Source organism: Hypomesus transpacificus, unplaced genomic scaffold (assembly GCF_021917145.1).
Source record: "Hypomesus transpacificus isolate Combined female unplaced genomic scaffold, fHypTra1 scaffold_127, whole genome shotgun sequence".
NCBI lineage: Eukaryota > Metazoa > Chordata > Actinopteri > Osmeriformes > Osmeridae > Hypomesus > Hypomesus transpacificus.
In genome coordinates, this window is record NW_025813704.1 from 522,034 (window position 1) to 549,679 (window position 27,646).

The window sequence follows — 27,646 nt, forward strand, 5'->3', positions numbered from 1 at the left end:
TAGAGAAATCAGAAGAGGATTATGTATTTCAAACATTAGTTTTCAATCCTACTGTATGACCTAAAACATGTATAAGTTATTGTAACACCAAAGTCTAAGGAACCAAAAAGCACTTCCACAATCACACACACACACACACACACACACACACACACACACACACACACACACACAGACAGACAGACACACCTTTCCTTCCTACATCATCATGTTTGCTCTGGAGAGTTTCTGTTTGTGGTCATAGTTTGTGTTCCTCTGGGCCCTGCAGGTCTGTCCTGGAGCTCTGGACCATGGCATGGACGTTCTCCCTCTCACTGTTCCTGGTGGCAGGTAGGGGAACCTTCATACATCCTCCCTCTGTTCTCCTACTTCCACAGGGATTGCTAGTATCAAATATGGGATTTCAGATTTGTTATCATCAGAATATCTTGGCTGAGGCTCTTTTAAGATGACTAGAATGTTAGAACGAGAGGGCATTACTGTTACTAACAATATAAACGCACTTACGTTTACACATACATACAATAGCCTATATACACACATATATTATACACACATATATACACACACATTCACATACACACGCCAACATTTATGTATACACACACTTCTACCGTTGAAATCCTAAATTCAAATCAAGCTGTAATTATAGTACCAACAGAACAAGTAGCTAAAAGTATTAGGAAGGTATTAAAAAATACAGACCAACACACATGACAAGTCCAAACTAAGTGTTGATTTACAACCTTTTTTGACATGTGAAAGTATTTCAAATGTTCTGGTAATACGTAAGAAGCTCGCTGGAACAAGACAAGACTCTAATCTTCCTTCCACACAGGAAGATTAGAAAGGGTTTCTTATAGAAGTTTGGATGTTTCTAAAGTTATGTATTATTGCTATAGCTCATCTCACTTCCTCATGTGCCACAGTGAAAGTTTCTTAATAATTTAATTTCGAGTCAGTAATGTTCACATTTACTATTGGTACTAATTATTGATACCAGATACTAGATACTAGCATGATGTGTAGTTAGTCCGCAGTAGTGGTTCATCCTTGAGGGACGAGTAGGGGTGGGGTTAAGACCTTATACATGGACAGCTACACCGAATAAGGGTTCCAGGGTTCCACTTTCAAACTTAAAGTTATATATATATACCCAAATATATGCTACAGAATGTATCTCATGCAGTAGGTGTTGTCCATGGGATGAATGATCATATGTAGTTGAGGTGATCAATGCCCTTTTAAGGTTGTATAAAGTAAAGACAATAGTAGCGACACTGAACATGACAGCTACCACTTCCCTTCCTTTTGGTTTCTAGATACTTTAAATATGTGTGTGTGTGTGTGTATGTGTGTATGTGTGTGTGTGTGTGTGTGTATGTATGTGTGTGTGTGTGTGTTTGGGGGTGGAGTGGGGTGTTTGTTCATCGGTGATGTCATCATGTCACTCAGTTACATGTGACAATAAAATATATTGCCAAAGTTTCCAAATGAAAACGCCAAATTCTTAACAACCATCTGTGGAAATATGAGCAGAGTACAGTAGAGGCATCATCAATTACTCATCAATAAGGCAAACTTATAAAAAATAAAATTAAATAAAAAACCTTTTATAATATGTCTTTTCCTCCTTTAAAACTTTTTGTTTTAAAGGATGATGTTATTTTTTTCACATTCAGAGTAAATAAAAATCTACTTAAGTAGAGTAACAAAGTATTTTGTTACTTCCAATCTCTGCATATCATACAATTATCATAAAATGTTTCTTGTTTTCTGGTTAGTGCTGCAAGGCTGTTTGGCTTTCAACATGGAGTCTGTGGCTTGGAAGTACCTTAGCAGTCCTGCTGCTGGGTTTGGATACCAGGTGGTGATTAGAGACAGCAGCAGGTATGAGCACAAAGCCTGAGCAGCACATTTACATGACATGCAAAAAAGCTTTCCAGGTTGTGTGATTTCCAGTTAGATGTGCTGCTCCTGCTGTATGTTGCTGAACATGTCTGTGCCCTGGCTGCAGCCTGCTCACCAGCGCCCCCTTGGAGCAGGATGGAGAGAGGAGAGGAAAGGTTTACAGGTGTTCGATCAACTCCTGTACTGAGATATCTATACCAGGTAAAGATCCTGTACTGAGACGATCTGCTCTTTAAATAATCATGTTAAGCATATGAGGTGCATCAAAACGTGTTTCCATTTGTAATCCATAAACGTGTTTTCTAGTGCCCAGTCATGCAGTCAACATGTCTCTGGGTTTGACAATGACAAAGAATCCAACATCCCAAACCACCATGGTACGTCCGGTCTTTATGTGAGTGTGGGGATGGTATTTTCGATCGTTTCAGTTTTTGCTAAGTGATTAGAACAACACTTGGGTTGTGCGAACACAGATTATATCAGAGATTACACAATGCTCGCCACATTTCACAAATGTGTTCTCCCAAACAAGCGCCACTTAGAGGCCACACCTTCAGGAAGACAAAGCTGATGTATTTTACTGAAATGGTGAATAAAAGTCCACAAAAAATTACCTAACATTTCCACTGGCTGTAGGCTACTGTGAATTTTGAATTTTCCAATCCCAATTTCCTGATTACGTCAACCAATCCCACACTGCTGCCTGATTACGTCAACCAATCCCACACTGTTTCCTGCTGCCACACATGCTCACCTACCAGGTCAGCCTGACTATCCTCTTTGTTCCAGGTATGTGGCCCAACCATCCCTCGAGAGTGTGAGGCCATCACCACCTATAACGGCTTGTGTTTGGAGATAGATGGAAGTGACTCCCCTGGTCCTCCTCTCCCTGCCTCCCTAGAGGGTAACCACGGAAACATCCTCTGTCCTTCCATTAATGTTTGTTACGTCTTCTTTTAGCAGATGCTTTTATCCAAAACGACGTACGGGAGGTTTTCAACCTGCGATCTCTTGGTCTGAAGTCACAAGCTCAAACCACTGAGCTTTACTGACCCCCTCTGTCACACAATTATTGTTTCATAAAGACAAATGATGTTTCTGCTAAAGTTTGAGATTAGTGAGGATGTCTCCACCTGTAAATACCTGTGTTCATGTTTTGATGAAAAAAATGATAATTCGCTCTTCAGTGGAATGCAGTGAATGTGTGTTGAATTTTTCATGACTAATGTCATCACAACCTCTGATGTCATCAAGCCCTCTGATGTTATCACGGCCTCTGATGTCATCAAGCCCTTTGATGTCATCACGGCCTCTGATGTCATCAAGCCCTTTGATGTCATCACGGCCTCTGATGTCATCAAGCCCTCCTGTGAACAATTCTAGTCAAGTTTTTTTTTTCAGGTTTTCAAAGATGAATCATGTAAAAACTCTGGCACACAGTTTTATGTGTTCCTGGCAGGTGTTCCTGACAGGTGTTCCTGACAGTTGTTCTTGATAGGTGTTCCTGGCAGGTGTTTCTGGCAGGTGTTCCTGACAGGTGTTCCTGGCAGGTGTTTCTGGCAGGTGTTCCTGACAGGTGTTCCTGACAGGTGTTCCTGACAGGTATTCCTGACAGACCCCCTGCTGTCTGCCTCCCTCTCACGTCTCTCTGTGTTTGCTGTGTTTCCCAGAATGCCCTGGGAAGACCGATATCGCTTTCCTTTTGGACGGATCAGGCAGCGTCGGTGGAACAGACTTTGCTAAAATGAAGGTTTTTCTCAAAAATCTGATCCGTACGCTAGTTGGGAAGAATACCAAGGTAAGACTTTGTTCTTCTACCTTGTTTTAAAAAGGGATTTCACAGGACAATGTATTGATTAATATCACTGCCTATCACTTTGTCAATGTCTAATTCCAAACATTTTCTAATTTTGCAGTTTGCTGTGGCCCAGTACTCATTTAGTTGCAACGTTCATTTTAATTTTCAAGATTTTCAACCTCAAATTTGGGAAAGCCAGATTGATGTCATCAATCAACAGAAAGGAGGTACCAATACTGCTGCTGCAATCCAGAAAGTTGTGTAAGGAACATTTCACAGACGTACACACAGTAGTAGACAACAACAGACACATCCAACACTTGAAGAAAAACAAAAGTGGATGTGTTTTATTGCTTTCATTAAAGGGGCCTAAACTAAATTAATTTCACTAATCAAACATATTTATGATCGCTAATCCTCAAATTGTTTTGATTTCTAGTGATGAGGTATTTTCAGCTCGTGGGGGGTCGAGGGACGGAGCGTCGAAGATCCTGATCGTGATCACAGATGGAGAGTCTCAGGATGGAGGCCGCCTCCCGAGTGCTACTGAAGCAGCCAACAGGAAGTCTATTGTTCGATTTGCTATTGGGGTAAGACGTGACCGACTCTCGGATAAAACTAAACAAAGTTGGGCATAGATCTAGCTCAGTGGTTAGAGTACTTGTCTGCAGTTTAAGAGGTTGCAGGTTTAATCTGATGTTGCTTTTGATTAAAGCATCTGTTAAACAAATGAACACATGATTATTATGATTTTAGTGCATATAAACAATATAGGATTCAACATTTGCATAGATGCTTCGTGGCCCTTAGCTTCAGGTTCTTCAACCTGGGTTTTTGACTTCCCTTGGTAGTGTGATCCACACAGATGTTCTTTGAATATTTGATGCTTTAGAAAAAAATTTCTCTTAGCACAAAAAAGTTGTTTTAAGACAACAAACCATTCACACATAGTGAAAACTGTGGAAGGAAAAGCGATGCTTCTCTGTGGATAAACAGATGTAGTAAACTGTCTGTGTTCTTCCCAGGTGGGCTCTGCCTTCAACAAACAAAGCGCAAAAGACGAGTTGAACACAATCGCCTCACTTCCTTCTAAGACACATGTGTTCCAAGTGAGCAGCTTTGAAGCACTTAACCAAATCAGCAGAACTTTGCAGAACAGCATCTTCAATATCGAGGGTAAGGGCACTCTGCACTTTAATACCAACAGAAACAATAAAACATTGGTCTCTACAGCATCTGAAACAACAATTTTTACACACCATTCAATATGTTATTTACAGTACTGTTTGAACAGTTTGAAACCACAGGACAATCTCATATTGTCTCAGTTTCTCATATTGTACAGTAACATAAAATACTAAAATGTTCAGTCTGTGATAGTTAACTTGCAACAGTACATGAACACTACACAATGCAGTCTGTTGATGAGCAGTAATACATTATTTTAATTTCTGGAGTGTACAGTATATCCTGTCTGGAGTGTACAGTATATCACGGGACTGTAGCGAGTAGACCGGACCACTGAACGGACTTCAAAACTGGACCGTCGTTGATGAGCTGTGTGTGTGTGTGTGACAGGATCGCAGGCTGCAGGAGCGTCACTGGAGATGGAGATGGCACAAGAGGGATTCAGTGCTGCGTACACTCCTGAGGTACCTCAGCATGTTACTACACTCCTGAGGTACCTCAGCATGTCACTACTCTCCTGAGGTACCTCAGCATGTCACTACTCTCCTGAGGTACCTCAGCATGTTACTACAGCGTCACTACACTACAGCGTCACTACAGCATCACGACAGCGTTACGACAGCATCACTACAGCGTCACTACAGCGTCACTACACTACAGCGTCACTACACTACAGCGTCACCACACTACAGCGTCACTACAGCGTCACTACAACGTCACTACTGCATCACTACAGCGTCACTACACTACAGCGTCACTACACTACAGCGTCACTACAGCGTCACTAAAGCGTCACTACACTAGAGCATCACTACAGCATCACTACAGCGTCACTACAGCATTACTACAGCGTCACTACAGCGTCACTACAGCGTCACTACAGCATCACTACAGCGTCACTACAACGTCACTACTGCATCACTACAGCGTCACTACACTACAGCGTCACTACACTACAGCGTCACTACACTACAGCGTCACTACAGCGTCACTACACTAGAGCATCACTACAGCATCACTACAGCGTCACTACAGCATCACGACAGCGTTACGACAGCATCACTACAGCGTCACTACAGCGTCACTACACTACAGCGTCACTACACTACAGCGTCACCACACTACAGCGTCACTACAGCGTCACTACAACGTCACTACTGCATCACTACAGCGTCACTACACTACAGCGTCACTACACTACAGCGTCACTACAGCGTCACTAAAGCGTCACTACACTAGAGCATCACTACAGCATCACTACAGCGTCACTACAGCATTACTACAGCGTCACTACAGCGTCACTACAGCGTCACTACAGCATCACTACAGCGTCACAACAACGTCACTACTGCATCACTACAGCGTCACTACACTACAGCGTCACTACACTACAGCGTCACTACACTACAGCGTCACTACAGCGTCACTACACTAGAGCATCACTACAGCATCACTACAGCGTCACTACAGCATCACTACAGCGTCACTACAGCGTCACTACAGCGTCACTACAGCGTCACTACACTACAGCGTCACTACACTACAGCGTCACCACACTACAGCGTCACTACAGCGTCACTACAACGTCACTACTGCATCACTACAGCGTCACTACACTACAGCTTCACTACACTACAGCGTCACTACAGCGTCACTACAGCGTCACTAAAGCGTCACTACACTAGAGCATCACTACAGCATCACTACAGCGTCACTACAGCATTACTACAGCGTCACTACAGCGTCACTACAGCGTCACTACAGCATCACTACAGCGTCACTACAACGTCACTACTGCATCACTACAGCGTCACTACACTACAGCATCACTACACTACAGCGTCACTACACTACAGCGTCACTACAGCGTCACTACAGCGTCACTACACTAGAGCATCACTACAGCATCACTACAGCGTCACTACAGCATCACTACAGCGTCACTACAGCGTCACTACAGCGTCACTACAGCGTCACTACAGTACAGCATCACTACAGCGTCACTACATGTCCCGACAGCATCCCAAAAAAACGACTACTATCAGATAACGTGAAACCGAATGTGATTCAGGATTTGAATTTTTTACAATGATCCTAATGACGGCTACGTTTCCACAGTGCTGTGTTTTCTTTGTTCCTGTTTCCTAATTGTTTGTCGCAATTGATAAGTCACATAAGTCATAAGACACAATGGGGAATGTCTTTCGCTGTTCGGTTAAAATCGCTGCTTCCTTCAGGGAGGATATCATATAGGAACTGTTGGAGCCTTCCAGTGGAAAGGAGGGTTCCAGTCTTACGTGAACAGAGACCGGCAGCCCACCTTCTACCAGAACATGAATGGGGAGTCTGATAGCTACCTGGGTAAGACTTTGACCAAAAAATCTCACCTGAAATTGGCTCTCTGAAAAGTCGCTAGATTACGTGATGACGTAAATCCAGTCCTAGTTGGGCCCCTCATCCAAACCCAGCTCAGATCATTTGGCAGAATTGTCGCCAGTCGCAAGATGAGATATTTTTTATTTCATTCCGTCCTGCCAAGTCAACAATATGTTTTGGTGAAGAAGATAAATAAGAAGATAAATTCTTCCCCACTCACTCAGTGGCGTGTTCAGGGAGTGGCCTAGGGTGGCACGGGGCACCCCTTAAATCTGATTGGCCACCCCAATATCCTAAAATATGATTGGCTATATGCCCAATCAGAGGCGGACCACCCCTTGTGCCACCCCTATCAGAAATGTCTGGACACGCCCCTGCACTCCCTGTCTCCGTAGGTTATTCCATGAGCACTGCGAGGACGAGGTTTGGCACCTTCACGGTGGTGGGTGCTCCCAGGGCGGATCACAGGGGCCAGGTGATGGTCACGTCCCCAGGGAGATCCGACCAGACTCTACAGTTTACAGGACAGGTCGGTGTGCTACTGGTTAAAGTGCTCATGAAGTAAAATAATAAAGTACGACTGAAATACTGAACTATGAAGTAATAAAATAAGAATGAGAACTACCATAAATCTACAATTTGGTTGTTTCACCTCTTGCAGGTCCATGTTAAAGTTGTTTCACCTCTTGCAGGTCCATGTTAAAGGTGTTTCACCTCTTGCGGGTCCAGGTTAAAGGTGTTTCACCTCTTGCGGGTCCAGGTTAAAGGTGTTTCTATTTGTGTGTCCCTCAGATTGGGGCGTACTTTGGGGCGGTGGTTTGTGCGATGGACGTGGATGGTGATTCCTACTCTGACCTGGTGCTGGTGTCGTCTCCCATGTACACAGATAAAGACAGAGAGGGAATGATATTCATCTGTACCCTTACTAAGAAGGTATTTAAAGTATCACGCCCTGTAATGTTAAGCTCTACACTGGCTTACACTTCATTAGACGAAAAACCAATTTGAATATTTCACAACCATCAGATCAATTGTTGTTTTGGTCATATGAAATTGATAGTAGTCCAATGTTGTTTCAAAGTCTGTCAACTTGTTTTTTTTCTGTCCAGAAAGGAGTGTCCTTTCCTGGAGGACGTGAGAACATGTTGCAGGGGGAGGCAGGAGAGAGGAGCAGGTTTGGCATGTCACTCGCCCCTCTGCCGGACCTCAATAACGACGGGTTCAACGACCTGGCGGTGGGAGCTCCTCTGGAGGACGACGGCCAGGGGAGCGTCTACATCTTCCACGGGCAGAGAGGCGGCATCAACAACCTCTACTCCCAGGTACAGCCTCTACTCCCAGGTACAGCCTACTCCCAGGTACAACCTCTACTCCCAGGTACAGCCTCTACTCCCAGGTACAGCCTCTACTCCCAGGTACAACCTCTACTCCCAGGTACAGCCTCTACTCCCAGGTACAGCCTCTACTCCCAGGTACAGCCTCTACTCCCAGGTCTGTGTGAGGAAGTCGATTTTGAGAAAAGGCACAGGTGTGAAAACTGTCCCTTGGTCTAGGAAACAGCCAGACGCTCTGATGTGACAACAGTGTTGCACATCAGTCTGCGTCATGATCACTTCTGTTCCTCCTCCACGGTAGAGAATCCCAGGGTCTGAGGTGCATTCTGGGATGAAGTTCTTTGGCCTGTCCATCAGCCAGTCGTCTCTGGACCTCAGTGGGGACGCTCTCCCGGACATGGCCGTGGGCTCCAAGGGGGCCGTCGTCTTACTCAGGTGTTTCTAGAGTTTTAGCTCCAACACTAATCTAGCACACTTGATTCTAATGATTAGCTGGTTGGTCAGGAAACGTGTGTTAAATCAGGTCAAATAAGTGTGGTTGGAGCAAAAATCTATAGGCAGGTAGCTATCCAGGAACAGGGTTGGGTAACCCAATTCTAGAGTTTCCAAAGCAGAAAGAATCTATTTGTTGTAGAATTAATTAACTAATTAGAAGAAAAAAAATTACCAGATGTTTTTTAGAAAAAAAAAAATTACTAGAGGTTTTGCTGATATATTTTTCTTCATGTTTTGTATTCATGTTCCAGGTCCAAACCCATAGTGACCGTGAATGTTGAAGTGTCTTTTAACCCGACCAGAATCTCCACCAGTCACTCAGACTGCGTGACCCCTCTTCCTCATACCGCGACAGTCTGCTTCACCATGAACCCGCGCACTCAAGGACAAACAGGTTATTTTCCTGGACTTGTTTTGATTTGCATTGTAACGTAGTTTGCAGTTTACCTTCACCGCCATGAGTGTGTGATTGGAGCCTAATCTGAAGTAACTGTTCTTCCAGCTCGAGCGCAGGTTAATTACACGTTGACACTGGACGCAAGACGCAAAGCACCCAACTTCCGTGCTTACTTTCAGCTCAAACAACGACAGGACACAAACATGGTCACCCTGGACCAGAACAGGGCTTGCAACAAACACAACTTCTTCATTGAGGTGGGTGTGAGACCTGCGTGTGTGCCTGTGTGTATGTGCATGTGTGTATCTGTGTGTGTATGTGTGCGTATCTGTGTGTGTGTGTGTGTGTGTGTGTGTGGTGGGGGTTTTTAGGTATAAAGATCAGAATGTGTACTCTCTCTCTAGGCTTGCCCGGAGGACTCTCTCAACTCAGTCCACAATGAAGTTTCGTTCAGTTTTGAAGGCTTGCCCTCCTCAGACTCTCTCTCTCCCAGCCTGCTCCAGGGTTCCACCACCACCTCCAATCACCCGGTCAGTTTCCCCCTGGTCTCTGAGCTGTTTAACCCTTATTTCAGGACAGTTTAACATCAATGAAACCATTTAACATATTCTCTCATCCTACAGCTGGACTTTGAGATCAACTGTGGATCTGATGGCAACTGTATCGACAACCTCAAAGTGGATTTTAATTTTACTGGGTAAGATCACCGGATCATCAAGGAAACCAGCTGATTTAGGATGGCTCACAGGGTAGTGCGCGTACCGTTCAGGCTAAAGCCGGAGCGAAGGGGCCTGGGTTTGATTCTGGCCTGGGCAATTTCCTGTATGTCCTCGTCTCTCTCCCTCCCTGCTCTCCTGTCTCTCTCCAACCCTCTCTGTCGATATCAAAAAGGCCAAAAGAATATCTGACCTTTTTCAACCGTGTGTGTGTGTCGGTCAGTTCCTCTGAGCTGAGGGTAGGAATCGACGACGTGCTGACTCTGACCGTGTCGATGGAGAGCAGGGAGGAGAACTCCTACAACAGCCGGGTCGTCCTTCGCTACCCTGCCGGCCTCTCTTACAGACGCTTCACCCCCGTCCAGGTAAGGCTGCTCTCTGCTCCACAAACACATCCTGAAGAATGATCATGTGTTACTGAACAGTGATGATAAGTGTCTCACATCCTGAAGAACGATCAATGCGTTACTGAATAGTGATGATAAGTGTCTCACATCCTGAAGAACGATCCATGCGTTACTGAACAGGGATGATAATGTGTCTGTGTGTCTGGCTGTGTGACAGGGGAGAGTCGAATGCAGCTCGTTAGATAGTGAATCTGAAGGAACGACAGGAAGAAGCGAATGCACCATCGACAAGCCCATCTTCAAGACCAACAGCAAGGTCGGTCCTTCACATCACTTTTGACATTTTCTGTATGATGAAACCTACACCGCTGTGTTCATCCATGAGAAGCCACATCAACACCATAAACACTCTTACTGCTTTAGAACCGGCTTCAGGGTAAAACATGTACTTGAAAATGTTTTAATTCTGTCTCTGTGTCTGTCTAGGCTGTCTTCACCATCTCCTATGGAATAGATACAAACAGTCAGTTTGACCCCAGGGTGACCTTCAGTGCCAATGCCACAAGGTCTGATTGGCTGTCATAAGCTGCCATAAGCTGCCATAAGCTGTCACAAACTGTCACAAGCTGTCATAAACTGCCATATGTTCTGCAGTGTGTTATGATGTGTGTGGCTGTATCTCCACTAATGTCCTCATTCGAACCCCTCCAGTGGAAACGTTCATGCCCCAGGGAGTAACCTGTTCATACAGAGAGACATCGGGGTGCAGTACAGCATTTATGTGTTGCTTTCCAGGTGTGTGCTACTCCTTTATCAAACTGTAAATGTTTAAGTAGAGATATTTTTATATATGGTTGTATTTGATTTACTGGAATCTACATGTCGAGTTTTGTGATTTAAAGTTTTTGATGTTGTTCGTTCAGAGTTGAGGAATCTACGAGCTACATAAACTTCACTGCTGAGAAAAACGATTTGCAGAAACCTGTGTTGCAGTCCTTCAAGGTGTGTGAGGAAGGTCTCCACCATCGCTTCACTGGTTTTGGAACATAATTCAGGAATGCTACAACTTCCTTTTCTTTTTCTCAGGTTTTAAACTTTGCTAGAGATTTCAACCTTACCGTGATAATCAAGGTGCCCATGCAGCTTGGTGAGACAGACATCTGGGTTGACTCCAGAGGGATGCAGGTGAGAGGAATGAATAATCACCAACATTTAAACCACAGGCATGGTTTTTTTTTCAGAAAATTATACATTTAATGGATCAATTTTCTTAATAATAAGGGGGGTGGGAGATTGGCATTTTCAAGAAGTGGGCGGCACATGTACCAGTAGAGTGTAATGAAACCTACACACCTGGTTTAAACAAGTGTTGGAACTGTTGGAACATACAGTATGTATACAAGTGGGTTGTTGTCATGAGTTGTTATGGAGCCTAGATGTCTGTTTATGAATCAACACGTCACATTGTTCCGCATAAACAAACTATTTCTGTCACAGATTCCAGGATGCAAAAGAGGAAAAGATGAGGAAGCAACTGTCAGAGACTTTGTGGACAAGTTGAGAGAAAATCCTCTCTGGTAAGCAGCAGGAATCTGAGTCCTCTAGAAAGGACAAACCTTGTATAGCTGTTGTGACCGTCGACTACGTCGTTCCGTCGATTTCAAATCAAACCATATTTTTACAAAAAGTGTGTCGCCCTTTTTACAAGTAATATCACAGAGGGCTTCACATATACACACTTTATAAAAAATCATAACATGTTTTTAGTATGTAATATCGACAGCAGAAATGGTGTGAGTGTCCATACAGACATGAAGCTGGTGTGTGTGCGTGTGCAGGACTGTGCGGTGGCCAGGTGTGGCGTGTTCACCTGCAGCGTGTTCGTGAAAAGAGACGACTCCCTCCTCTACAGCGTCTCTGGAAACATCAGTTCAGGATGGATAGAACAGGTAACACAGCTTCAATCTCTTCACGAATATATTGTCAGATATACCTGCTGGTTTGATAGATCATGTTAGAGCAGCCTTTCTCAACCCTGGTCCTCAGGGACCCCTGTCCTGCTTGTTCTAGATGTTTCCCTGCTCCAGCACACCTGAGTGAACGGGTCGTTATGAAGCTCAGCAGAAGAAGCCAGGTAGTTGATTTGACCTCTGACCTGTGAGGTGTTTCTGTCGTTCAGATTGGCCTGACATCTGGCCAGTTCTCTCTGACCAGCACGGCCACCCTGGACTACGACAGAGACCAGTACATCTACGACTCCCAGGACTCCAAGAACAACCCTCCCATCCAGAAGGTACGGTAGCCATCATCATCCCTTCCTTGTGTCCCTTAGCATGACACAGTGTGTGTGTGTATAGTATGTGTATAGTGTGTGTGTATAGTGTGTGTATAGTGTGTATAGTGTGTGTGTGTGTGTGTTCTGACTCATGGTGGGACTAGGACATCATGGCTGGTATGTGGTCCAGGTTATCTGTCTGAAACACTGCTGATGTTTGAGTCCTTCCTGGTGTGCAGGTAGAAACACTGCTGATGTTTGAGTCCTTCCTGGTGTGCAGGTAGAAACACTGCTAATGTTTGAGTCCTTCCTGGTGTGCAGGTAGAAACACTGCTGATGTTTGAGTCCTTCCTGGTGGGCAGGTAGAATCACTGCTGATGTTTGAGTCCTTCCTGGTGTGCAGGTAGAAACACTGCTGATGTTTGAGTCCTTCCTGGTGTGCAGGTAGAAACACTGCTAATGTTTGAGTCCTTCCTGGTGTGCAGGTAGAAACACTGCTGATGTTTGAGTCCTTCCTGGTGGGCAGGTAGAATCACTGCTGATGTTTGAGTCCTTCCTGGTGTGCAGGTAGAAACACTGCTGATGTTTGAGTCCTTCCTGGTGTGCAGGTAGAAACACTGCTGATGTTTGAGTCCTTCCTGGTGTGCAGGTAGAAACACTGCTGATGTTTGAGTCCTTCCTGGTGGGCAGGTAGAATCACTGCTGATGTTTGAGTCCTTCCTGGTGTGCAGGTAGAAACACTGCTGATGTTTGAGTCCTTCCTGGTGTGCAGGTAGAAACACTGCTGATGTTTGAGTCCTTCCTGGTGTGCAGGTAGAAACGTACGTTGAGGTGTTTCCTGAGGTGGACCTGACTAAGGAGATCGTGGGTGGCTCCCTGGGGGGGCTGGTGCTGCTGGCGTTGATCACGGCTGCTCTTTATAAGGTAATCATCATTATTATGCTTGGTCTTTATAAGGTCATCAGGATTATTATGCTTGGTCTTTATAAGGTCATCAGGATTGTTATGCTTGGTCTTTATAAGGTAATCATGGTTGTTATGCTTGGTCTTTATAAGGTAATCAGGATTGTTATGCTTGGTCTTTATAAGGTAATCATCATTATTATGCTTGGTCTTTATAAGGTCATCAGGATTGTTATGCTTGGTCTTTATAAGGTAATCATGGTTGTTATGCTTGGTCTTTATAAGGTAATCAGGATTGTTATGCTTGGTCTTTATAAGGTAATCAGGATTATTCTGCTTGGTCTTTATAAGGTCATCAGGATTGTTATGCTTGGTCTTTATAAAGTCATCTTCATTGCTATGCGTAATGGTATGGCTGGGTTACTCTTAAGCATTACACATTCAACCTGTGTGTTTTACATTTTACAGGTAGTTGTACAAAACAATGCAATACAATTATACAGAAAATACTGCTTTTAGAAGTTAAGGATTATATCAGGAGGATGACTTATGTCTCACACTGTCTCTTTCTACCTCTCTCTGTTTCTCTATGTCCCTCGGTCTCCCTCTCGGTCCCCTCCCCCGGTCCCCCCCCTCCTCTCTCTCTCTCCCTGTCTCTCTCTCCCTGTCCCTCCCTCTCTCTCCTTTGTGTCTCTCTCTCTCTTCCTCTCTCTCCCTCACCCTCTCCTCTCTCCCTCTCCCCCAGGCTGGGTTTTTTAAGAGTCAGTACAAGCAGATGTTGGAGAACTCAGATGATCCCGAAGGAGCGGACCCTGAACATGAGAACACCGTGTTGGAGGAGAACATCTAGTGGAGCCTACTTCTGCTGCTGTGTCATCCAGGAGTGTGTTTGAGGGAGACACGTGTTAGTTTTTCTCGATTTCTAAGACACATTTCTTAAAACAGTCACTAATTTTCTCAAAACTGTAAACACAAAAAATAATCTTAAAACTAAATTTCCAAAACCTCTGACTCTTCTGGCAAAATCATACACTCGCCCCTAAACCATTTCACTTGTGCTCAAAGTTAAAAAAGCTTTCAGATCATAAACACAGCTAATCGATATATAAACACTATGGAGCAATCAGTAGACACAACACAAAATGTGTTAAAGCACAGCATCCAGGGCATGTAGTTAAATGTAAAGACAAATTTGTTTATGTATACACAGTAAATTAATTTACTTAAAAATAAAGAAAATTTATTTTGGATTTTGAAACACTGGATTTTGGTGTTTCAACACCCTCTGACACTTTCCTGCTGTATGACTATGTTCAGCTGTGTTCTGCACCTCTCTTTCGCCAACCTCTCTTCTAGTGAGTTTTTCTGGGAGTTTTTCCTTGTCTTCCTTGAGGGTTGAGGTTGGCTGAGGGGCGGTTCTATGGGTCTATGTGAAGCCCTCTGTGACATTGCTTGTAAAAAGGGCTATATATATACTGTAAATTGGATTTGATTTGAACATATTATAGTAACCATCACAACTTAGTACTGTCAACAAAGATTAAGAAAAAACTGGGTAAAAACCCTCTGGTGAGCTGGATCCAGCCTTGAAAACACTCCACACCTATGTCACCACAGGCCAATTCCATTGCCTGTAGGAGATTTACCCTCACCCCTCTCACCCCCCTCACCATTTAGTTACACATCATTTTCTACATACCAACAATGTTGTTACTATTCCTGTTGCTACATGGTGGTTAATGTAACCTTCATGTAAAGTGTTGCTTTGTAGATGCATGGTAGTTATTGTAACATTCATGTAAAGTGTTGCTTTGTAGATGCATGGTAGTAAATGTAACCTTCGTGTAAAGTGTTGCTTTGTAGATGCATGGTAGTTAGATGAAATATTTTTTAAAGCACCTGAATAAACACTGCATGCCTTTCCTGTATGTCTGCTTTGCATCGTTCTCTTACATCGGCCAAGTAAGGGATGTTGCAAATGAGGTAGAGGCGTTGTTCGAGGTTGTTTAGCAGTACAAGTCACAGCTACTAAATGTTGTGAACTGTCTCTTGTATCTGACAGTACTGATGATGTCAATGACATTTCTGTAACTAGCAGATAACCTTATCCTTATCACGGTATAATTAATTTTTTCTTATTAATCAGGTTGTGGGGTAACATGAAATGAAGTAAAGCCTACTGATCTTGTGGCCTTGTCTCATCATATATATATAACAGATACAGCTACATGATTAGTAAAATGTCTAAGATTGTGCTACAAAAAAGTTTGACTGTTTTATCATCCATATTTAAATTGTGATTGCTTATTAATAAGTAGGCTACTTCAGAAGTTCGAGATTTTTATCTTTCATGTGTAATTTTATTTCCCTTTGCTATTTGACAATCAGAAAACATGAGATATCTAATAATGTTTTTTCTCAACAAACAACAAATGTAACTTATATTTGCAAAAATAGCTTTTACAAGTAGATTTAGATAACTTACTGGTTCTCATTTCTGAATGTACGGATGATGGGTGCAGAAGTGAAGCGGCTCAGGTTGTGCTGAACTCTCTGCCCAGCCTCCCTCATACTGAATCCAGGGTTGAGCAGGTGGAAGGGGAGGTTAGACCATTTCATTAGGGGGGTCAAGCTGGGGCCAGTTGTACTGTTAAAGGGGCCAGTTACATTATTTTTTTCCATCGTTTTCTTCACTGCACTGCAGGCATTAACAGGCAAATTAGTTTCAAGTTTCAGTGATTGCATTTAAAATGTAAATTTGAGTGTGTTCCTAAACTCCTGCCTTGTCTAAAACTGACTTTTAGACAAGATTGTGGCACATTATTGTGTTCTGTATTATGACCACTAGGTGGTGACATGGGCCGTTAAAAAAGATGCAGAGGACCGTCCTGAAGCGAGATTAGCTACTGGTGCTAAAGTAATTGGCTAATGGCTATATGCACTCAACAGTTATTCAGTTTGTATCATTATTGTACAATAATAATTACAAATTATTAAAATAAAATAAAATTATTAAAATTCTTAAAATTCCCTGTAAATACGTATCACCTATATGGGAATACAGTATTTTCTTTCGAAACTTTTTTCGAAAATAATTTTCACACACATTGAAAGGAGAGGAGAGAGGATGAGAGGGAAGAGGAGAACAGACAAGAAAAAGCAAGTTTTCCAACCTTTTTTTTCGTAACCTTCTTTACACGCACAGTGAGAGGAAAGATGAGAGGAGGGGAGAGGAGAACAGGGAAGCCTAAAACAGAGTAGAGTAAAGCAGAGTAGAGTACACAGTAGAGTTTAGTAGAGACCTCATCAAGTACTCATCAATTATGCAAACCTACAAAAATATATTTTCAACCTTAAAAAAAAAATCTGACCTTTCCAAACGTATTTTTGTAAAACTTTTAACCCAAAATATTATTTTAATCTTTCAAACCGTTTTTTTGAATATATTTTTTCAAACTATCTAAAACTTTTTCACACGCAGTTAAACAGAGGACTTAAGCAGAGCATAATAGAGTACAGTAGAGTTTAGTAGAGTCCTCATCAATGATGCAAACCATTTTTTTGGCAAACGTCACTTTCTTTCCCTAAAATAATTCTAAAAATATTCTAAAAAAAAATAAAAAAAAATGAAACTGCAGGAATATTGCCAAATTTCTTGTGCATTGTCTAATTTATTTGTTGACGTTACTTTGATTGGATGTCAAACTTGAGAGTTCTGCAAAACAGTGTCCAATAGAAAACATAGCGGTGTGTAAATGCTGTAAGACCCTTACTGAGACAACTGAACCACGTCAAACGTTTATCGCAATTACACATTACATCAATGTTAGGTAATGTCAGCTGCAAACCACTCTATTAAACAGCTATATTACACAATGAGATTGTTATTTCAGTGATACGGTAAAAAAAATTGGTCTTCTCTCTCTCTCGACCCCTCAGAGTCTTGGTCTGGACTCGGTCTCGATACACTCTGGTCTATAACGATGGATATAACTATTAAAGGAGGTAAAGGACTTGCTAGCTAACCAAATCCATTTATACACACACCACACAGAGAGAACAGGGACATTGTCCTTGTATTAAGGCACACAAGGTGTATACAGAATAAACAATTATTACATACAAAATGGACACTAAACATTTCTTCATAAAATATTTTCTTGCATGTCAACACCCAGCTATAGTCAGTAAAGGTGCTGGTCGCAATTCATCAAACCAAAATTAACTTTGTACCAATTGAATATGGCATGTATTTATAGTATCATTCGCCAGTTTATTTTTTAAACACAGGTTAGATGTGGTTCTGTACTAAAGCAGCCCTTGAGTCTGTCTACAGTTCAGAACTGGGTTTAACCTGTGTTTATCTAACAGGCCCCATGGGTTGACCCTCGTTAAGAAAATCCCTCTTTTCTAATTAAACAAACCATCAATTTCATATGAAAGTATTAAAATGTACACTTTTGTGAATGAAAGTACAAAAAATGTTTTTTTCTTTAAAAAGAAGTAATTCAGACAATGCCTTTCACAATTCCTTCAACGTGCGTCTCATGGTACCTGCCTGCACTGTAGAGGTGGTGGGGTCTCTATGGTAACTGGTTTTCAACATCTTCTGATTCTGCAGGACATTGTTTTAGTTCACAGTGAAACAAATATGGGATTGTCGGATGTTGGCTATCATTTCAAAGGAAGTGGAATAAATATTGATGGAGGTATCAATGGAAGGTGTATGGTCTATAGGGGAGGGTCACATGGAAGGTGTATGGTCTATAGGGGAGGGTCACATGGAAGCTGTATGGTCTATAGGGGAGGGTCAGATGGAAGCTGTATTATGCCCTTATTCATAAGAAATGGGGGAGGAACAGAATAGTAGAGATTTGGGTGAACGCTTTCCCCTCCCCCTGTTGCCCAGAAACACTCCACTCATTGTTCTGAGAATCCTGGAGAAGTTCTCAAGCTGTTGGCAAGTTCAGCATTATACCATTGGATTCCCAAAGTGATCTGTTTTGTTGCTCTACATTCAGAATGGCAGAATCATCACGAGGAAAGTAGTAAAGATGTGCTTAGGTTGACTTCCTGTTATTGGTGCTAGTATGTTCTGTTGTCACATGCATTACAAATGCAGAGGATTTTCTTTCGTTCCCCCCTCAAGTTGCTAACTTCCACAGGAAACCAGATTCCTGCCCCTGTCACCACAGGACTGTTGGTTGGGAAGCTGTGGATCTTCCCACTTCTCTCCAGTACCACAACAATAAAGCCATTGACTTGGTTGGCAAACCCCCCCCCCCCCCCCCCAGACCCCCCAGCCCCCAGACCCCCCAGACCCCCACACACCCAGCCCTACAGCCACAGCATGGAACATGCTTTGCAAAACCAAATGCTGCTGATTATTAACAAGGACTTCACTGGGGTCTTCCCCTGAGGAATCTGAACCATGCATCGATTATCACGAGCTGGGGTAGAGGACGTGGGAGGGAGGGAGGTGGGGAGGAAGGGAGGGAGGGAAGGAGGGAGGGCTCCACCTACTCCCTCACAGTGTTCAGATCACATCCAGTGTTTCTACACATCTTCGAGGATTACAACAAGTGTTTTCCAATTTTTGGGGGCAAAAACATGAAAATGAATACATATATATATATAAACACACATACATACAACTGCAGTAATAAAGAACAGGCTAACCTCTGTGGTGTATGGTGTTGATGCATGTTAACACCAAGGAGAAGTGCTTCAGGCTTTACTGGCCAACACTGGCCCCTCTGTCACACCACACAGGAAGAGAAAGACAGGGGATACATACTGCATTGTATACATCTGAGATCAAAATGCAAATAACCTTCTCAAAAAACATACATCGAAACGTTGTCATTTAGAGTTTCTTTTCAAGAGCTTTTTTTTCTGACAGTACCAGGTTGAGAAAGGTTTTATAACATTGTCAAAGGAAACTGATTAGTATTCTGTCTGTCCAGTGGCTCCCGTTCAGCCTGTGTGGACGGCTGTCTGCCTCCAGAGCAGCGCCTGTCTTCTACACACGTCTGTCTCCCACAGCGTCCTGGTGTTGGCCGGACAGGCAGCCAGGACACAACAACATGGCTTTGATTGTCCTGAGGAGGAGAGTGTGAGAGTCACTGGCCAGAATACTAAACGTGTCTCTGCTTTTCGGGGGGGTTCTCTCTCACTGAGAAGCCACACGACTTGTGCGTGTTACGTGTTCCATTGGTACTGTTCCATTGGTACTGTTCCGTTGGTACTGTTCCATTGGTACTATTCCGTTGGTACTGTTCCATTGGTACTGTTCCATTGGTACGTGTTCCGTTGGTACTGTTCTGTTGGTACTGTTCCATTGGTACTGTTCTGTTGGTGCGTCGTACATTTTTTAAGGAAGGCAAGATTAGACGGGATGACACAAGGAGACAAAAGTCCATCAAAAAATATCTTCTCACCAGAAGCATGAATGATAACTTGAAGAGGAAAAACTTCACTGAAAAGATGGATTTCTGTACTCATCTGCACAGTCCAGTGTTACTTGGGTTCTCCTGCAGATCCAGCCAGGCTTGTTAGTACCGTGTGGATTTGAGAACTTTTCAACTAGTACATTTGTACCTGGTGTTGTTTCAGAGGCTGTGTAAACATATTTTGTCCCACCAAGGCCACCATCTGTTCACAATGAGGCCATCCCCCTCATTAACTGGCTCTAACACACACACACTTACACATCCTGTCTCACTAACACACACACACACACATACATACACACACTCTTTCACATCCCTTACTCTGCCCATCCCACCAGCAGCGGCCAACCTCCCTCCCCCTCTCCCCCACACCCCTCCCTCCCCCTCTCCCCCACACCCCTCTCACTCAGGTGTGGCCCCCCCAGGTGTCCGCCAGGCCCAGGTACTCTGGGTTTTCAGCTGTGGGCGTCACAAACCCGTTGACGTGTCTGGGCGCCCCTGCCTCCCCCCCAGCCCAGGCCGTGGATGGCAGGTCCAGGTAGTAGCGGTTGTCGAAGGCCGGGGAGGTGGGGAGAGGGACCAGGTACTCTGGGTGCTCCCCACTGTGTCCGGGGGCCAGGCCGTACTCTGGGTTCTTCAGGCCGCTGGGCCTCCTCTTGTCCTGGGGCCTGCGGGGCAGGGTGCTGGGGCGGTCCGGGAGGGCTGGCCGGGGGGGCTGCACCTGCTGGTTTACATACTCTGTTGGGGGGGAGGGGGCGGGGGGGGGCAAAGAGGCAGGAGAGTTTGTCGGAGGTTGTATGTGTGTACCCAGGTGTGTGTGAGAAAGAGTACCTCGATGTGTGTGTGTGACTGGCTTTCTCACCTGGTGCGGCGTTGCCATGGTGACCGGCTCGCTGGCTCCCGCGGGGTAGCGTGTGGTTGTGATGCTGCAGGCGGTGGGCGGGGCCATCTGTCTCCTCCACGCTCCCCTCCTCGTCGCCGGGGAACGTGGGGTCCTTACAGTAGCGCTCCGGGACGGCAGAGGCGTCCTCACAGTTCCCGTCCAGAAACACTGAGTCTGATTGGCCCCCCGCTGACGGGCTCCGGGCCAGCGAGGGGTACGGGGGCGTCCAGGGGCCGTTGCTGCTGCCGCCCCCCAGGGGCAAGGTGGGGTACTGGCTGCGCCCCAGGGTCCCCAGGGAGGAGTACATGCCCTTAGGGCCGGTGGCCATGGGCCCCTCTCCTTCCAGGGTCTGGTCTGCGCTCTGGGAATAGCAAGCACACCAGAACGTTACACTTCATTCAGTCGGCGGGGTAAGAAAGGCTGGTTGTTGACATGAGAGGAGAGAGCTAGGAGAAAAGAGAAGAGGAAAGAAAGAGGAAAGAGAGGAGAGAGGACATAAGAGGAGAGAGATGAGGACAGAGGAGAGAGATGAGGACAGAGGAGAGAGGACATAAGATGAGAAAGATGAGGACAGAGGAGACAGACCCTGTGAGAGGACATAAGAGGAGAGAGATGAGGACAGAGGACATAAGAGGAGAGAGATGAGGACAGTGGACATAAGAGGAGAGAGATGAGGACAGAGGAGACAGAACCTGTGAGAGGACATAAGAGGAGAGAGATGAGGACAGAGGACATAAGAGGAGAGAGATGAGGACAGAGGACATAAGAGGAGAGAGATGAGGACAGAGGAGAGAGATGAGGACAGAGGAGGACAGAGGAGAGAGATGAGGACAGAGGAGAGAGGACATAAGAAGAGAGAGATGAGGACAAAGGAGACAGACCCTGTGAGAGGACATAAGAGGAGAGAGATGAGGACAGAGGAGATGAGGACAGAGGAGAGAGGACAAAAGAGGAGACAGATGAGGACAGAGGAGACAGATGAGGACAGAGGAGAGAGGACATAAGAGGAGACAGATAAGGACAGAGGAGAGAGGACATAAGAGGAGACAGATAAGGACAGAGGAGACAGATGAGGACAGAGGAGGCAGAGGAGGACAGATGAGACAGATGAGGACAGAGGAGAGAGAGGAGGACAGAGGAAACAGATGAGGACAGAGGAGAGAGAGGAGGACAGAGGAAACAGATGAAGACAGAGGAGACAGATGAGGACAGAGGAGACAGATGAGGACATAAGAGACAGATGAGGACAGAGGAGAGAGAGGAGGACAGAGGAAACAGATGAGGACAGAGGAGACAGACCCTGTGAGAGGGGTGTCTGGAGGGGGCATATCCCTGCGCTCTGAAGAAGTTGGGCTGCGGCACCAGGTACTCCTCAGCGTCCAGAAGATCCTTCATGTGAGGACCCTCCTCCTCCAGAAGCATCCGGAAGAACTGGCTCTCCACCGGGGACGACAGGCTCATCTGCTCGTCGTTCTGGAGAGGGAGGGAGGGATGAGGGAGACAGGAGGGAGGGATGAGGGAGACAGGAGGGAGGGATGAGGGAGACAGGAGGGAGGGATGAGGGAGACAGGAGGGAGGGGGAGGGAGACAGGAGGGAGGGATGAAGGAGACAGGAGGGAGGGATGAGGGAGACAGGAGGGAGGGGGAGGGAGGGAGGGATGAAGGAGACAGGAGGGAGGGATGAGGGAGACAGGAGGGAGGGATGAAGGAGACAGGAGGTAGGGATGAGGGAGACAGGAGGGAGGGATGAGGGAGACAGGAGGGAGGGGGAGGGAGGGATGAAGGAGACAGGAGGGAGGGGTGAGGGAGACAGGAGGGAGGGGGAGGGAGGGAGGGATGAAGGAGACAGGAGGGAGGGATGAGGGAGACAGGAGGGAGGGATGAGGGAGACAGGAGGGAGGGGGAGGGAGGGATGAAGGAGACAGGAGGGAGGGATGAGGGAGACAGGAGGGAGGGGGAGGGAGGGATGAAGGAGACAGGAGGGAGGGATGAGGGAGACAGGAGGGAGGGGGAGGGAGGGAGGGATGAAGGAGACAGGAGGGAGGGATGAGGGAGACAGGAGGGAGGGATGAAGGAGACAGGAGGGAAGGATGAGGGAGACAGGAGGGAGGGGGGGGGGAGGGAGGGAATAAAGGATGGAACATCTTTCTTATATCACCCTAGGTTTGTCACACACAGAGACACACAGAGACACACACAGACACACACAGACACACACACCTGGATGACCACGTAGCGGGAGGGGTCACGGGCCATGGCGCTGAACTCTGACACCAGAACCCTGAACCTCGGCCTGCTGTCTGGCTCAATCATCCAGCCTGCCGAATCACAACATGTAACCATGACAACACGTAACCATCACAGCCACCCAGTTGTCCTCCAGCAGCAGTGAAGCACTCACACTTGACCATGATCATGTAGACGTCAATAGTGCAGACGAGCGGCTGGGGCAGGCGGTCTCCTCCCTCCAGCAGCTCGGGGATGTCCCGCGCTGGAATCTGGTCGTACGGCTTCGCCCCAAACGTCATCAGCTCCCACACCGTCACCCCTGGAGACGCAGGCGGACGCAGTCACACACTGGTACACACTCCTATATACTCCTAGACACTCCTAGACACTCCTAGACACCCCTAGACATTCTTAGACACTCCTAGACACTCCTATACACTCTTAGACACTCTTGGACACTCCTATACATTCTCAGACACAAAAACATCTTACACACTTGCACACCCTTAAACAGTCTTAAACATATGTACACCCAGTCAGAGGCTGGCAGACCTGGTTAAACAGGTGAGCGTTGCTACTAACCGTAGCTCCACACGTCACTCTGGTGGGTGAACTTCCTGTGGAGGATGGACTCCAGTGCCATCCACTTGATGGGGACCTGAGAGGGCAGCGACAGCAGTTTACACTCCCTGCACACTTACACACACAGTCCCACATCAGGCATGTCTCTCTGCCACAAACACACAGGGGAGGGTGACGACACACACAGGGGAGGGTGAGGACACACACAGGGGAGGGTGACGACACACACAGGGGAGGGTGACGACACACACAGGGGAGGGTGACGACACACACAGGGGAGGGTGACGACACACACAGGGGAGGGTGACGACACACACAGGGGAGGGTGACGACACACACAGGGGAGGGTGAGGGGTCGTACTTTGCCCCCGTCGGCGTGGTACTCGGTCTCGTCTACGTCCAGCAGGCGGGCCAGACCGAAGTCTGTGATCTTCACGTGGTGCTGGTTCTTCACCAGGACGTTCCGCGCTGCCAGGTCCCGGTGCACCAGACGGACGTCCTCTAAGTAGCTCATCCCCTACACACACACACACACACACACACACACACACAGACAGTTGATGTACTCATCCCCTACACACACAGACAGACACACAGACAGTTGATGTACTCATCCCCTACACACACAGACAGACACACAGACAGTTGATGTACTCATCCCCTACACACACAGACAGACACACAGACAGTTGATGTACTCATCCCCTACACACACACACACACACACACAGACAGACAGTTGATGTACTCATCCCCTACACACACAGACAGACACACAGACAGACAGACAGTTGATGTACTCATCCCCTACACACACACAGACAGACAGTTGATGTACTAAAATGGCTTTGCGAGCAGTTTTGAAGTAACAGCAGCAGCAGTGTGTCTAGATGGCCTCTCTCCTCCCCAGTCTCACCTTGGCGATCTGGACGCACCAGTTAAGGAGACACTGGGAGCCGATGCACTCTTGGTTCTCTCTGACATAGTCCAGCAGGCAGCCATAGGGCATCAGCTGGGTGACCAGCTGCACCGTGGAGGTCAGGCAGATCCCCAGGAGACGACACACATACGGACTGGCCACGCCCGCCATCACATACGCCTCCTGCGAGTGTGTGTGGAGGTGTGTGTGTGTGTGCGTTTGAGGCAGTGTGTGTGTGTGTGTGTGTGTGAGACAGTGTGTGTGTGAGGCAGTATGTACAAGACAAAAGAAAACGTCAGGTTGACCTCATCCTTCTATCTGCTGTCTGGAACGTGACCTGCCTGACCCTGACCCCTGACCCCTGACCCTGACCCTGACCCCTGACCCTTACATCTGGGGGCCGGAAGTCCAGGATCTTTTAGGAGGAGTGTACATGCTCTCACACACACACACATACTCACATCCAGGATCTCCTTGTTGGCTTTAGGAGAAGTGTTCTCACGCAAAACCTTGATGGCCACCGGGATCTTCACACTCTCCCCATCAGGAGCCCACACCCCCTGTAACCACAGCAACGCTCGGGGTTAGCACTAGCATCACTATCATCACTAGCACCACAAGTACCACCAGCATCATTAGCATCACTAGCATCATTAGCATCATTAGCAGCACTAGCATCATTAGCAGCACTAGCAGCACTAGCAGCATTAGCATCATTAGCATCACTAGCATCATTAGCAGCACTAGCAGCATTAGCATCATTAGCAGCACTAGCAGCACTAGCAGCATTAGCATCCTTAGCATCATTAGCAGCACTAGCAGCACTAGCAGCATTAGCAGCATTAGCAGCACTGGCAGCATTGGCATCATTAGCAGCACTAGCAGCATTAGCAGCACTAGCAGCACTAGCAGCATTAGCAGCATTAGCAGCACTAGCAGCATTAGCAGCATTAGCAGCACTAGCAGCACTAGCAGCATTAGTAGCACTAGCAGCATTAGCAGCACTAGCAGCACTAGCAGCAGACCTTGTAGACGGTGCCAAAGGCCCCGGACCCGAGCACTCTCAGCTTCTTCAGCTCGGTCTCCTTCAGGATCCTCATCTGGGCCTGGTTGGGCACGGCGCCGCTGGGAGTTAGAGGCTCCACCAGCTGCACACACACACACACCAGTGGGAGGGCCCCTCCGTCAGAACTACAACTCCCATTATGCTTACTGACAAATTGCCTTAATTTTTATTTATAATTTTTTTAAATAAATGACATCCATTTTAGTTGAACTAAACCCTGTTACTTCCTGAGGGTGAATCAGGAGGAAAGTTACCATAGCAGGCTTCCTCTCAATATGTGAACTACAACCAACTGATTTGAAAGGATAAAGAACTCAATTTCCCCTGACCTCGTGCTCCTGCAGGATCCTCCTCATCGTCTCCTTCCTGCGCAGCTTCTTCTGCCTGCGCAGGTAGAACACCAGCAGAGCCAATAGGATCAGGAACAGAATGACTCCGCCCACCGCCGCCGCGATGGACGTCCCTGGTCTGCAAAGAGACAACCACACATCCATCTGAGCTTTACTTCTTTAAAGTCTGTTTTTCATCTGTGTGTCTGGTCTCTATGTGGTGGTTAACTTTCATGCTGCAGAACAAATTGCCCCTAAGTGGGGCAGTAAAGGTGAACTAAAGCCCCAGAGAAGATGCGACTTCCTGCTGAGCTGAAGCTCCAGACATATCTCACCCTGTCTGGGAGTGAACTGGACAGCCTCTCTCGTCCATGTCCGTGCACCTGGGAGACAGGACGACAGGCCAGTTAGCATGAAGCACTGGCATACACCCAGGGGTGGGGACAACATGGGATGTGTGTTTGAGGATCCGTGTGTGTGCTTGAGTTTGCATAAGTCTGTGACTGCTTGTGTTTCTGCCTGTGTGTTTGCATGTGTACGTTTGCATGTGTGTGTGCTTGTGTGTGTGTTAGCGTGTGTGCTTGTGTGGTTGTTTGCCAGTCTTAGTGTGTGTGTGTGTGCGTGTGTTGGCGGTCCTCCTCACAAGAGTGTGCAGTTGGTGTTGCAGGACAGACAGTGCCCGCTGGCGTTGCTGTACTTCCAGACGGTGCCCTGCTCCTCCTTCACCCCGCTGGGGCAGCGCGACACACACACTCCCCCGTCCTGCAGGTGCACACACTCCGCACACTGGTGGGGCCCCTGGCGAGGGGGAGGGGGGCGGGGGGTTAAAAGTACTCATAAACCATGAAAACGGGAGCTGAACACACACACACACTGGGAGTGGTCTTACCGGGCCATGGCAGGAAGCGGAGCCATTGATTGGTCGACATTCTGAGTGACAGGCGCTGCAGAGAGAGCCGTTCTGGTACTCCCGCACAGAGCTGAACACACACGTAAACACACACATGTAAACACACATGTAAACACACATACACAAACACACGTGTAAGCACACACACGGATACACATACACACAAAATAAATACCAAGTTGTTTAAGTAGTGTGTTCCATTGCCCCATGATAACAAATCCTTTCACCAGACTGGTGTGGGTCCAGAGTCTGGATCTGGAGGGCAGCACTCTCATGCCTCATCAACACCACTCACAGCCTTTCACTTTCACATTGATTTAACATAACATCCAAACAAACCAGACGAACGCACAGGCAGACAGACAGGCAGACAGGCACAGGCAGACAGACAGGCACAGGCAGACAGACAGACAGACAGACAGACAGACAGGCAGACAGGCAGACAGGCAGACACAGGCAGACAGACAGGCAGACAGGCAGACAGGCAGACTGTCTCACCCTTGGTATAGGTGACAGTCCTCCACACACTCCGCCCC

At 46.4% G+C, this 27,646-nt stretch overlaps 2 protein-coding genes across 2 annotated transcripts; one reads left to right on the plus strand and one right to left on the minus strand.

Annotated features, from left to right (window-relative positions):
- Window positions 1-141: 141 nt before the first annotated feature.
- Window positions 142-15,930, plus strand: LOC124488178 (integrin alpha-D-like). The gene is given in 31 exon segments (XM_047050725.1): window positions 142-330; window positions 1,785-1,890; window positions 2,018-2,112; window positions 2,218-2,288; window positions 2,701-2,815; window positions 3,582-3,709; window positions 3,828-3,970; window positions 4,149-4,299; window positions 4,735-4,885; window positions 5,288-5,361; window positions 7,135-7,258; window positions 7,669-7,802; window positions 8,066-8,206; window positions 8,383-8,595; window positions 8,909-9,042; window positions 9,354-9,496; window positions 9,605-9,756; window positions 9,904-10,029; window positions 10,123-10,196; window positions 10,439-10,580; window positions 10,780-10,878; window positions 11,049-11,128; window positions 11,274-11,357; window positions 11,486-11,564; window positions 11,649-11,747; window positions 12,060-12,130; window positions 12,133-12,139; window positions 12,401-12,511; window positions 12,742-12,855; window positions 13,651-13,761; window positions 14,486-15,930. Coding segments are annotated over 31 exon segments (3,417 nt in total). The 5' UTR covers window positions 142-290; the 3' UTR covers window positions 14,591-15,930.
- A 3,106-nt stretch (window positions 15,931-19,036) lies between these two features.
- Window positions 19,037-27,646, minus strand: erbb2 (erb-b2 receptor tyrosine kinase 2; the record flags this gene model as incomplete). The annotated part of the gene is made up of 15 exons (XM_047050730.1): window positions 19,037-20,930; window positions 21,055-21,436; window positions 22,375-22,548; window positions 23,296-23,393; window positions 23,477-23,623; window positions 23,887-23,962; window positions 24,248-24,403; window positions 24,803-24,988; window positions 25,267-25,365; window positions 25,831-25,953; window positions 26,201-26,339; window positions 26,536-26,583; window positions 26,844-26,998; window positions 27,090-27,180; window positions 27,609-27,646. Coding segments are annotated over 15 exons (2,244 nt in total), but the record flags the coding sequence as incomplete, so codon positions are not given.